Source organism: Branchiostoma belcheri, unplaced genomic scaffold (assembly GCF_001625305.1).
Source record: "Branchiostoma belcheri isolate BF01 breed outbred unplaced genomic scaffold, Haploidv18h27 scaffold87, whole genome shotgun sequence".
Taxonomy (NCBI): domain Eukaryota; kingdom Metazoa; phylum Chordata; class Leptocardii; order Amphioxiformes; family Branchiostomatidae; genus Branchiostoma; species Branchiostoma belcheri.
The window spans coordinates 599,979-612,979 of record NW_017804542.1 but is presented as its reverse complement, the minus strand read 5'-3'; the positions used below and the strand labels follow the sequence as shown (position 1 = coordinate 612,979).

The 13,001-nt window shown below is 43.7% G+C and overlaps 1 protein-coding gene across 1 annotated transcript; it reads left to right on the top strand.

Annotated features, from left to right (window-relative positions):
• The first annotated feature begins 696 nt into the window (after window positions 1-696).
• Window positions 697-12,448, top strand: LOC109487290. The gene is made up of 15 exons (XM_019791276.1): window positions 697-935; window positions 1,467-1,666; window positions 2,120-2,256; window positions 2,953-3,095; window positions 4,484-4,663; window positions 5,691-5,854; window positions 6,346-6,431; window positions 6,841-6,965; window positions 7,674-7,822; window positions 8,802-8,889; window positions 9,339-9,455; window positions 9,714-9,761; window positions 10,202-10,336; window positions 11,180-11,300; window positions 11,902-12,448. Exons 1-15 carry the CDS (start codon window positions 741-743, stop codon window positions 12,147-12,149), a joined length of 2,136 nt encoding a protein of 711 aa, XP_019646835.1. The 5' UTR covers window positions 697-740; the 3' UTR covers window positions 12,150-12,448.
• The last annotated feature ends 553 nt before the right edge of the window (window positions 12,449-13,001 follow it).

Here is a 13,001-nt window from a genome sequence, read left to right as displayed (position 1 = left end):
TATCTGTACTGTCATGAAAGATAGACTTGAATATATGCTCATTATTGGCACAATGGACATACAACGTCATGTTATAAGATCATAGAACGTCATGTCATAAGATTATAGTGTGCAGATCTATGTGATGAGTGTATTAATGCTTATCAAACTTAATGAGGGCTGGAATTTGAGAATAAAAGCGCACATTTATAGTTTGCAGAATGTCGTTGTTTTGTCGTCGATCTGGTCCAATACTCTCGAAGTAGAGGTTTAGGCGCCAACTTATTTTTGACCTCTTAAGCGTTGTTACAGTAATCTTTTTATAGCAAGTGAATCTACGGTGGCCAGTTTGATGCTGTCCGTAGCCATTCCAACATCTGCTTGGAGATTAATCTAATTCTCCTCAACCGTTTTAACATGGTAATGTACCAGAGACAGCTGAATGGGTTCTCAATCCGAGGACATTAGATGGTTTTCGGGGATTCCGAATCGCATCTTTTGAATCATTTTCTTCTCACAGAAAATTTTTGGCCAAGCTTCATCCAACCAATTTGAGTCTGAAATTTGTATGTGTCAAAAATACGATGTAAGACGAAAAAAATAATAATTTGTTTGACAAAATCACTCAAATCAAGACACTTCAAACACCACTTGAGAGCCTCGACTCCCCCAGAATGCATCCCCTGAGCCACCTGTGGTAAAAGGTTGTCTGCACTTCCTCACATTGCTGCGTCCCGTCAGCACGCTTCAGCCCGTACCTCATGGCTCCCGTACCGCACGCCCTAGCACTGCTGCTCGGCGCGCTGCTCGCCCTGGCCCCGAGGAGCGCCCTGGGTCGCTTCGGTGACCGGGTGACGGACGTGGTGGACGACGACAGGTTCGAGGTGATGGGCCAGGCGTACGTGCAGACCTTCACCGTCACTAACGACGTGGTGGAACTGGAAGTCGTGGTCGAGGTATGTCACTGATGCAGTCAAATATTCGGCTCAGGACAAAGAGGTCCCGGGTTCGAATCCTGCCATGCCACCGATCTTGTGCCCTCGGGAAGGCCACTTGACATGACTTTCCTCACTTCACTCGGGTGACAATGAGTATGCCAGAATTGTCATTATCTTGATCGCGGGCATTAATTAAAGAAGATGAAGTAGAATATTCCGAGCAAAGAATGACATAACTGGGTGTATTGGACAATTGACAATAAAGTACAGTTCATTTGTGAATTATTTCTTTAACAGGTCTTTAAAGACAGCTAACACGATCTCTTCACGTTTTTACTATCTATAACGAAAATGGGGGACTGTTCATTAGTCATTGCTTTGAAGAAGAAAATAGCCGATCGTCGGGGTATTTCTCCAAGTGTTTCTTGGTTTGTCATTCCAAAGCTGATGCATGCGTACCTCTGTCATGCGGGGCACGGTTGATGTTTGCTTGTTTGTTTGCCATATTTGATATTTGTTTGTTTGTTTGTTTGTTTGTTTGTCATACAGGACACGGTGGATGTGTACGAGTTCTGGTTGGTGGATTTCCAGCCTTACGAGTTCAGCCCTAACGGCACGTTGTTTAACAAGAACACGGGAGAGATGGAGCGACAGTACACCTCGCCGTGTGCCAGCTCATTCTGGCGACTGGACCTGTTCAGCCCCACATACGGTTATCCATTTCCCTTCACGGACGCAGGAAGCTTCGTGTAAATAATTTATTACCTTCTTGTTACCTTCGTCTAGAAGTTTATGCTCCTACGTGTGCGCGCGTGTGTCTGTGTGTGTTTGCGCGTGCGAATATCATAATTCGAGAGGTCGTGGAAGGATCTTCATGATTTGGGTTGTATGGTTAGGTCTTAAAGAAACCTCAAAATGATTACATTTTTTATCTCCTAGGGGCTTTTTATTGTATTGCAGTGGAACTACTGGTTTGTTTTCTGGAGGGTAGATCGATCTAGATAGCTCTTCTATTGTTTTCGCAAAGCTACAAAGCTTCCTTTTTTGTGCGAGACCTAGGAAAATTACTGTTTGAAATGTTAGATCGAAATGTCCCTTCCCAGCGGCACATGCCAGTGTTACACCTAAAGGCGGTTTACTGGTTGTGCATGCGAAACAAACAAGCAAACGCAATTCCTTAAACATGTGTGTGCCCATTTCAGACCGACCAACGGCAGTGAAGAAGGCGGCGTGCCACCCAAGCTGCTGTACAACTACTACTTCAAGAGTCCTCCCTACAACATCACGGACAACAGGGGCGAGCGGGTGGAGCGCACTACCAACAGGATGCTGTTCCAAGGTACAGGGAGAGTTCGTTCACGTCACAACAACTACACATCCCTAGTGCTGCTGCTGTTTTTAATCTGTGAAACGCAACATGGCTAAAGGATAATGCAAAAGCAACGTGGCTAAAACCCCGACCATCTCTAGGCTATGATTGGGGGTAAGTCTTGAGCAATGATCCTGAGTTGGTAGGCCAGGCCTACTAGTCTTTACAAGTCGTCTGATAATCTTTAACTATCAAAGTCAAGAGAGTCTGCTTAGATGCGATCATAAAAGACATAATAGGAGCAAACTGGAGCTAAAATAGGACGGATCCAAAACTAGTCCCAATCCAGCACCGACCTTGGTTGTGAAGTTATCGGGAGCAAAGTCGTGGGTAGATCTTGAATGTATGATAGCTTATGGGTTAGGGGTGAGATCTTCCATCTCTGATTGCCTTGTTTTGTAGGTTCGTCCTACCGTGTGCTCTGCCTATTCTAGGCAGTTAGTCAGCTAGGTAACAGGTTGGCAACTAGTCTTTAAAAGTCATCTGCGAAGTTGTGACGTCTGTCATTTCTTATTGCCTTGTTGCTCTGCAGGTTCGTCCTACCGCCTGTTTAACTGTACTGACACGAGCGGCTTTAAGGTACACACGAGTAAAGAAAGGAGCCTTTACGTATGCTTTAAGTTTTGCTTTAATATACGACCCATTGCATTGCTTGTTGTTCTTTAGGATCGTCCTACCGCCTGTTTAACTGTACTGACACGAGCGGCGGCACGGTGTGGCGCTACACCAACCAGACGGAAACGGTGGAGTTCCGCTCAACCGTCTACTTCACCAACATCCGACCCATCGAAGTAGCAGACCTCACCAAGGTCTGCAATTATCTGTTACCTCTTAACTGTTATCTTTTACTATCATTTACTTAGAGGATTACCTGATTTATACTATGATACAAACTGTAATATCTTGCTAACCACTCAAACTTATATTGTTGATACCAAACGGTTTGTACTCGATTGATTTATTATATAGCCTACTAAACATTTCTTTGTACTATTAAACGACCCATCCCAACCATTTGCTGTTCTCTGTTTTTTGTTATGTATTGTAATTGTATTCTATGTTTGGTAGTGAGGCTAAAGTTAGCTATAGCTAGAGTACCTCACCACCTTGTCTTGTATTGTCCTTGTTGAATTTGCAAAAAAAAAAAAACTGTTATATCTGTTTCCCGTAAGGTCAGTTAACTGTCGTCTTTTCTGGAGACATCATTCATGAAAGACGTTTAAAATCCTGACAAGACACCGTGAAAAATCGATACCTGACTTTAATAGCTGGGGGAACTTAACTTCGTGGAAGGAGAGGAATGGGCGCCACCTTCCAATAGCGTGCCCTAGACACAGTGCCCCTAAGGTCTCATAAAGGCTCTGTGGCAATCTCTTACATTAGAATATTCATGCGAACGTTCATTCGAACTTGCATTCGAATTTGCACTCGAATACTCATTCGAACGTTCATTCGAACTTTCCATTCGGTGTTCTGTCCCCTGGAGTTCCACTTCTATGGCCTGCTTTACACATATCTTTTTCAAGTCAACTAGAACTTAAGACGACTTGAGCTAGTCGACTTGAGCGAAAATTTCGCTGTGTAAAGGGAAATAATTCAACTCAAGTCGCATTCTAGTCAAGATGACTTGAGTCGTATCCAAACCAGACTTAAGTCGGTCAGCGGGGTGCCGAGCCCGCTAGCTTCGCGTGTGTAAACGGGCGAAGTCGACTTGAGCGTCTCTGCGTAGTAGTCAGGCAAGACCGAGCCACCGAGTTGACTTGAGGGGAGGGTGGCACAGCGGGAGTGCCAAGTCACTTTGTGGCCCTGTGTTTAAACAGAAATTTTTCAAGTTGACTTCGCCGAGTCGACTTAGAAATGGTGTGTGTAAAGTGGGCCTATGACCAGTCTCCGCTAGATCCGGTGACGGTGGGGCAAGAGATGGATGGCCTCTACCTTCCAGCACCGTCCACTTCCAGCCCCACAGAATTAACATACTGTAATTCCTGATTTTTTCACTGTACTGTTATGTTCACTGTTTTCACTGTCACTTCTGTACCGTGAACTTATCATTACAGTAAACAAATAATTCCTGGACTTTCTTTTTCCTGCACCTGTCACCACCGTGAACATATAGTTCTGTGAACATGTTCATTTTTCTCAGACCGTGAAATTTGGCTACCGTGAACATAAAGTGAATTACCATTTACCTCCACAGGGCCACTCGTACGTCCAGTCCCACGCGGAGCTGATCTACCGGATCTCGCGGATCGCCCTGGTGAACGTGGTGGTCAGCAGCTCGGCGCTGGTCAAGCCGCTGCTGAATTACGTCATCATCTCCCCTGGTTACGAACCGGACGGCACGCCGGCCACGGACCTCGCTACGGTCGAGATACAGGTGTTTGTTTGTTGGATTTTCCATATGCTACAATGTCAATGGAGGGGGAGAGAAAACAGGTGATGATCGCATTTACATGCGTTCAGATTCGACTCGTTATACCTACCTTAGACATTAGATGCAGTGTTTTTTTGTCCTCGGTCCAGTTTGGTTCTCTCGAAACAGAGTTTAGCTTAAGCATATTTTGACAACCTTGACGACACTTTTATCGGGCTTTCTTCTCTTACACTGTCAGGTATTTTGTTTCGCCTGTCAAACGGTGGGCGCGGATACTGCCCTACCAATCAGACCATTTCTTTGTCTGTGCCAATAACTTCATAAAACTGCTAAATACTTCAAAGATGTTTGAAATCTCCGATGTCGTTATTGTTCCCTCTCGGTTCACGACATCCACGTTACGTTACGTTACATTCCTCTTTCTTCTACAGGTTACCAGTTATTACCAGTCACGTAAACCCTGTATAATACTTACGTTACATTCCTGTTTTTTCCACAGTTCACGACGTCCACACAGTCCCCATCCGGAGAGAGGAACCACTACATCCACTCGGGCACTTCCCTGAACTACACGGCGTGGTTACCACTTATTACATAATCAGCCATATAAAATCTGTATAATAATTACGTTACGTTATGTTAAGTTACGTTACATTCCTGTTTCTTCCACAGTTCACCACGTCCCACACAGTCTCCTGCCGGAGAGAGAAACCACTACATCCACTCGGCCACGTCCCTCAACTACACGGCGTGGTCACTAGTTATAACCAGCCACGTCAACTCTGTATAATACTTACGTTGCGTTACGTTACTCTTCATTCCTGTTTCTTCGCCAGTTCACGACGTCCACACAGTCCCCATCCGGAGAGAGAAACCACTACATCCACTCGGCCACGTCCCTCAACTACACGGCGTGGTTACCACTTATTACATTACCAGCCACGTAAACTCTGTATAATACAAATTACGTTACTATACGTTACTGTTCTGTCCAAAATTACGTTACTATACGTTACTGTTTTTTCCACAGTTCACGACGTCCACACAGTCCCCTTCCGGAGAACGGAACCACTACATCCACTCGGGCACTTCCCTAAACTACACGGCGGACTACGTCAGTCTGCACGACCTGGACACCGTCACGTCCTACCCCACCACCACGCCGCCTTGTGTCATCACCAACGGGGCCATCAAGTAAGACTTGCTACCTTATGAAACGAGTTTGAATTGTAGTTCCCAACACAAGATATTGGACATACGATTATGCAACTCCAGTCTTCGTCAGTGAATAAGCAGTCCACCGCTTCTGTAACTTCACGTTATGTCCTACCACTAGAAAGCATACATGACTCGGTGAGCATGTGAATCATACGTAATGCAGAAAGTTTGTAACGTACCCTATCTCTATAAAAGGCTGGTTGCCAGATGACTTTCTCAGATCTCCCAGCAACTCTTGCCATGACGAAACATAACGTTACATGTTAGAAAAAACGGTTTACCACTCTAAAATCTGTTTGAAGATCACCAGTGTATCGCAATCTTTTGTTTGTTATCCTGCCATAGTCAACCAACCTTTTAGAGCGATAAGATTTTCTGGTATTTGTGTCTTGATGTGGGTTCCACTGATGAACAGACTTTCCATGCAATAAAGCCTAGTACTCTACCGCCTGTTTGTTTCCGACCAGCCTGTGTACCCAGACCTGGACGTTCATTGTTGTTCTGAAGATCACACCGCGGAACGTGGACGACGGTCTCCCCGTAGACGCCTCAGGTGAGTACCGCTCTTTTTTCCCTGCTGTAAAACATTTACTTTTACTCACTTGGTTTCCGCAAGTTATACATAGTTTCATCCGGTGTAAATACTCCTCCTCGTCTGCTTACCTTCCCTTCCGGGTCCAACTGCAATGGATCCGTCCCTAGAGGTTTCCATCCACCATTATGATAGCTTTCCTCTTATCCTCATGTTGAAGTCCCTGTTCCCTCTTAGTATACCACCGATGAATTTGTCCATAGATCTAATTCTATAGTTGTGAAAGAAAAGAGGACATCGACATCGGCTCGATGTAGAATGCACATCTCTTGTTCGGGAATCTAAATATCTTTGTTGTCCCCAGGAGTGTTCACGTTCCGGTTCGTGACGGAGCGGTGTAACGTGTAGATATTGTTGTTGTTGTTACCAGGAGTGTTCACGTTCCGGTTCGTGACGGAGCGGTGTAACGACACGACTGCTGACGAGTCTTCTGCAAACTGCACCATCGTGGACAACATCAACCCTTCTGTCATATCCATGAACATCACTATTCAGGTAAGGAATGAACAGACATTTCTGATCATATCAGTGGCTAAATTTTCGTACATTTTAGTATTTACATATCCTATTCAGTAGCGTTTGTATTCAAGTGGTTAGTTACAATGAATCTTGACCAAGAGGTCGCGTGTTCGAATCCTATGGCAAAGGGACGTTAAGCCTGTAGACTATTGTGAAGCTAGGGGAATTTTCACCGTATACAAAACAAGCTGTAAATACTGTGCGTAGCATCTGTCTTCTCTGACACAACTAGTGGAGGAGTAACTGTTACTGTAGCTGAACTTTTTGCTAAACTGAGTTCGGATCACGATATTTGCTTTCTTGCGTAGTTTTAGAAGTTGAGATCATGTTTACGTTGTTGGCAGACGGTTGTGAGACGGTTGTGGATCTGTCCGTTTATCTGTACTTTGTCGGCAGACGGTTGTGGACCTGTCTGACGAGGACCGGGACAACCCATGGCTGGTTGTGTCTAAGGTTGTCGGGCTTGGTCTCACGATTATTTGTACTTTGTTGGCAGACGGTTGTAGACCTGTTAGTTTATGTCTACTTTTGTCGGCAGACGGTTGTGAACTGTCGGGCTTGGTTTCACGATGATTTGTACTTTCTTCCCAGACGGTTGTGGACCTGTCTGACGAGAACCGGGACAACCCGTGGCTGGTTGTGTCTAAGCTTGTTTAAGATCAGGTTTGTTTTCTTTGTCGGCAGACGGTTGTGGACCTGTCCGACGAGGACCGGGACAACCCCTGGCTGGTCGTGTCTAAGCTGTCGGGCGCGGATAACCTGGACCTGCGCGGAGGGTTCGCGGCCGGCCGCAGGGGGGTCAACCACCTAGAGGACATCCGCATGGAAGTCAAGTAAGTACAGAAATGCTTGGTTGCAAACCTTGAAATATCCTACGACAGTATTTTTTTAGAATCTGTCGCAAAGACAAAGGTAGCGTTCGATGCAGTGTTATGTGTGCTTTTCTCCAGAGCCATGCTTAGTCACTGTTCTTGGAAGTCAACGCACATATCCATTACGGTGTTTGTGGCAAATCGGCGTTCTTAAATAAACAGTCCGCGCGTGTCCAGAACCGTGCCTGGGGCAAATCTACGTTCTTGGATACGCGGAAACTACCCAGAACCGTGCCTGATCTTAACCCTAATCCATTCAGGCATAGAACTAGACAGGCACGGTTCTAGTTACGACAACGGGAACGCCTGGCACATACGCCTTGCCCCAGAATAGCAATGTTTTAGGGGATCCCCCATTTCAGCACCAAGGACATCGCCCGCGCACGCACCGACACTGCGCTTCTCAGCAGCTCCCCTACCGAGACTTTAATGGAGTGGATACGCCCGCCGCACGTACTTTTCATCAACGCAGCCTCGCCCCAGATTAGTGTTTGGGGGATCCCCCATTTCAGCACCAAGGACATCGCCAGCCCACGCATCGCCATTGCACTTCCGCCACCTCTCCCGATGATCTGGGCCACGCAGGGACGCTCTGTCAAGCCCATACAGGCTCGTCCTGATAGTTGAAGGTCTTGGTGGAGTGTAGCCTCCTGTGCAGACTTTCTAGCGGGTAACGTGTGTTTGTATGATCGGTAGATGGTGGCGGTTGTCATTTCGGTAGAACGGCCTTGATCATGGGGGTGGTAGAACTGTATGCACGGAGAGAGATGTATCCGCCTGCCAGATGTCCCATTCAGGATGGCGTTTAGATTACACTTAACTGCCTGTTACACCTAAAATTTGCAGTGTAAGCATTGAGGCAACGAGTTCTACTCCATGGTAGTTCTAGAAAAACAATAAGTTCACCTTTGTATACAAGACGTTGTTGTTGCTCTGGCAGGTTCTATCCGGAGTTTCTGTGGGACTACTTCACCCTGGACCTGAAACTGTTCATGGTCTGCATTGGAGACCAGACCAGCCATCCTACAGTGAGTACACAGTCATAGGATGTGGATCTTTTTATGTTTCAACGTTCTCAACTCGGTGCACCACATACAGTAAGACTTTGTAACACTGTATGATACACTTTTTCACTGAAGGTACATGTATCTGAGAGATAGATGTAATAGAATGTTTCCTTGTTCATTCCTTACATATATGCCACACAAGATATCCATTCATCCATCCATCCATTCATTCCTTCATTTATTCAGCCATTCATTGTGACAGTCACATTCTTTGCTGAATGTCTATTCTGAGTTTTAAATCTAAGAAATTGAAGTAATGTTCTTGTCATGTGTGTCTGTGTGTCTGTTTCTGCACTGCAGTTTCCATTTGCTCCACCATAGGAAGCAAAGCAATATATGTTTGTGTACATTATCGTTGAGAGGGGGTGAAGTCTGCCATCTCTGATTGCCTTCTTGTTATCTGTATACAGGGTTGTCTGGCGGTTACTAAGGACAACCGCTACATCGCCCACCTGGAGGATGACTTTAAGTACCAGTACGTAGACACGGGTGGCGTTACTCAACATCTCAACATCAGCGACATCCATGTGAGTCAAGTCTTAAACTGTACCTTATACTGTTTTATCCAGGACCGTGCCTGTTATGAAATAAAAACTAAACCTTTCTTGCAACACTAGAATAAATTGGGCTACTCGTCTGCTCTTCTGAATGTATCTGTGGTAACTATTTATAGGTAACATTATCTTTTAAATGTAAATCATGCCTCGATTCAGCAAATTTATAGCTGCAATGGCCCGATTATCTGTTGGATGATTTTATCATTGAAAATAGTCATTCATTCATAGGTGAAGAAGTCTGGTGAACTCACCTCTAGTGAAGAGGTGGAAGAAGAGGTGATTACATTATTCTCCTGATTATCCTTTAAATGATTGTGCTTCAAGTTTACCAGTTTGTACAATTTCTCATAAAAAAGGAGATTTTAGCTGCAATTTCTGATACAAATTTTAGCTGCACAACACTTAGTCAAGGGGCAGTGAAAGAAGTAATAATGTCTCGTCCTTTGGACTGCAAGTCTGCAACCCTTTCCTTAGTAAAAGGAAAGGGTGAGTCACAACAGCTGGGATTCAAACTCCCAACCTCTTGATGCACAAGCAGCATTGCAGGCCACTCACTCCACAAAATGCTGTCAACTGCAGTTGGAAATCCTTCAGTCTTCACTTTTTTTACATCAATCATGTTCTTGGTAGAACACATGTTTTGTCAGTATTGTTGGCCGTTTCCACGAATCATAAATTAATTCACCCAAAATCTGTGTTGGTGTGTGCTTCACCAGGATGCCGAGTGGGATCCTGCTAACCCCCAACAGAGCCTCAACACCCACGGGTACAACACCACCCACCACGTGTACTACATGGAGTTTACCAACACGGCACTGTCATCCGAGAGGAACTCTTACACCATCACAACAGTAAGTCTCCTGAAAATAGTTCCATCAGGTTGTTTGAGTATATACTAATCTGATATAGGGCTTTTGTTTTACACAACCAATATTGTCTCTTACATGTATGTAATACGTTTTGGTGTCTATCAGACACCTTCCTCAGAGCTTCTGACTGGAGTTCGGCTTCTCGGCAATATTGGTTGTGTAAAAAGAAACCCTATATCCAACAGTACCTGTTCTTAACTGTGCAATAGTGTCCTAGATGTCCGATACAGCATGTTGGCAGAATATGTGCTTGTGCAAAACCTGTGATGTATTGTGTGTTAAGCACTTTGGCAGAACGTCTTGATTATGGCTGTAGGATAACATCCTACCCATAGTTACATGTATGAAATGTCAGAAAAGACATTAAGTCTGCAAGGGGCAAAATTCTGATGCAATGTTGACCAAAATGAAAACTGATGAAAACTGTGAAAAATCTTTGTTTCGCACAGTCTTTAATTTCTGTTGACATGCTAATAGTAAAGTTGGTGCAGTAGCCAAGTGGATAGAGTGTTCACCTTGCATTTTGTAGATAATGAGTTTGATACTCATGGAAATCATACCAAAGACTTTAAAGAATGACCTATACTGCTTTCTCTGCTTAGTTAGTACTGAGCTTTTGGGTATTGGAGTTAACACTTAAATGCACACCACTACCAATGGACTAGCCTTCTGCTGTTACAGTAGTGATTGTGCAAAGTTGTGTGGCCCAAGGGCTTTTCAACCAGAGATGAGCAAAAAGAAAGGATTTTGCCTTACCTGATGTATCATGTTACACATTCTCACCTGCCTGATGTATCATGTTACACATTATTCTCACCTGTGCAGGTGTACCGACTGATCGAGAGGCCGGGTAGGAAGAGGAGAGAGGTGACAGATGTTACTGACGTTATCCTGAACAGTCATGTGGTCAAGCGGGACATCATCAGCAGTGCACAGCTGCCACAAGGTAACACAGGCTTGTTTGTTTGTTTGTTTCTGTTTCATTCACACAGGGTGGCCCTCTCATAGCAATGCTTTAAAGTGGGACCCTGCAGAACATACATTACATACATGTACATACACTGTATATAGCATGCATGCATACATATCATACAAGTACAGAACACTTGTCCAACACTTCACAGAATAGTCCGTATCTAAGTCTGTTGGGTGGGAGGGGGCTGGACGATAAAATGTGTTTGAAACATTCCTTTCCTCGCATCTTTTGTGCTTATTATTTTGTTGTTTGATAAACTGTTTCATTTTTAGAAAATTTGAAGAAAACAAAGTTATCTGTAGACTTTGTTGCAACAGTATTAATACTGCATTTACGTGTAGACCATGCAGTGATAAAGGTCTTTCATTCGTTACAACTATACTAAGAGAAAACCACCTAACCCTTTCTCCAAGGAAACCACATCGCATTTGAGTTCCTGGGGTGTCCAGATGAATCTGTGTACGACAAAGGATTTATGCCACAGTTGCAGCCAACCTGTTACAGTAACTACATTTAGGACATTGTGTGTTCATTTTGAATAAAAGAAAACCAACCTCTCTCTCCCCCCCAGGAAACCACATCGCGTTTGAGTTCCTGGGGTGTCCGGACGGATCTGACTACAACAAAGACTCTCGCCACTGTGAATGCACGACCCATGACCACCTGTACAGTAAGGACACCTTCCAGTGTGAACCCATCGACGTGAAATCTGATGACCGTACTCCGACTAAGGACAGTGGAGCAGCTGTTGTCATCGCCAATATGTCTCTGATAGGTTCCCTTGTTGTTATATGCATTCTGGGTCTTTATGAAGGGTGATCCTACAAGTTTTTGGAACTCGTAAAATGCGTCAGAATCTGTCAATGTATGTAAACTGTAGTTCTGAAACAAGAAAGGATAGCATAACAAGTTCTTTAAAAAATATTCGTGGTGAATACAAAGTGCAATCCAGCTTTCTGGTAATCGTGAAATGTATAAGAAAGTGTCTATTATGTGCCTTGAAAAACTATACAAAAATATTTAAACCTTTAGAATGAAATATTATATTTCTGATGATGAATGAAATATATTGATGATGTATCAAACGTGTCCAGGACATGATTTTTGCAAAAGAAAAATAATAGAAGGGAATGATTCTGCAGTTTTTAATGGCACTTCAGTACCAAGGATATCAACACACCCTTTTTCAATAGCTGATTACCTGCAAACAATATCTTTAAAAGAATAATCACAGACTAAACTTGTTGTTTCTCCTATTTATTCAAAATCCTCCATGTATTAAAAATTAACAAGTTTCAGCCATTCCAAGCACTACCATTCTACCTAAACACTCAACCTCTACATCTTATCATTAGATAAACTTTCCCCATTGGTTGCTTGGTACCACTTCTGCCAACGAAAGCAGTGATATTTTGTCTTTATAAAGACAGGACATTGCTCTTTGGATGATGTTATTGTGTAATTGTTAAATTCCACAAGTATATTGCCTTCTTTGGATATTTGCAACATAAAAGAAATTACATGTATGTCTTTGGTAAACAAAAATCCTAGAATTCAAAATTTTCCTATTTTAAGAGATTTTCTGAATTCATGTGTTTAATTGGAAATCTACATTACTCATACTTACTAAAACTGCCTAGGTATTATAATAAATACTATCATCTTTGTGCA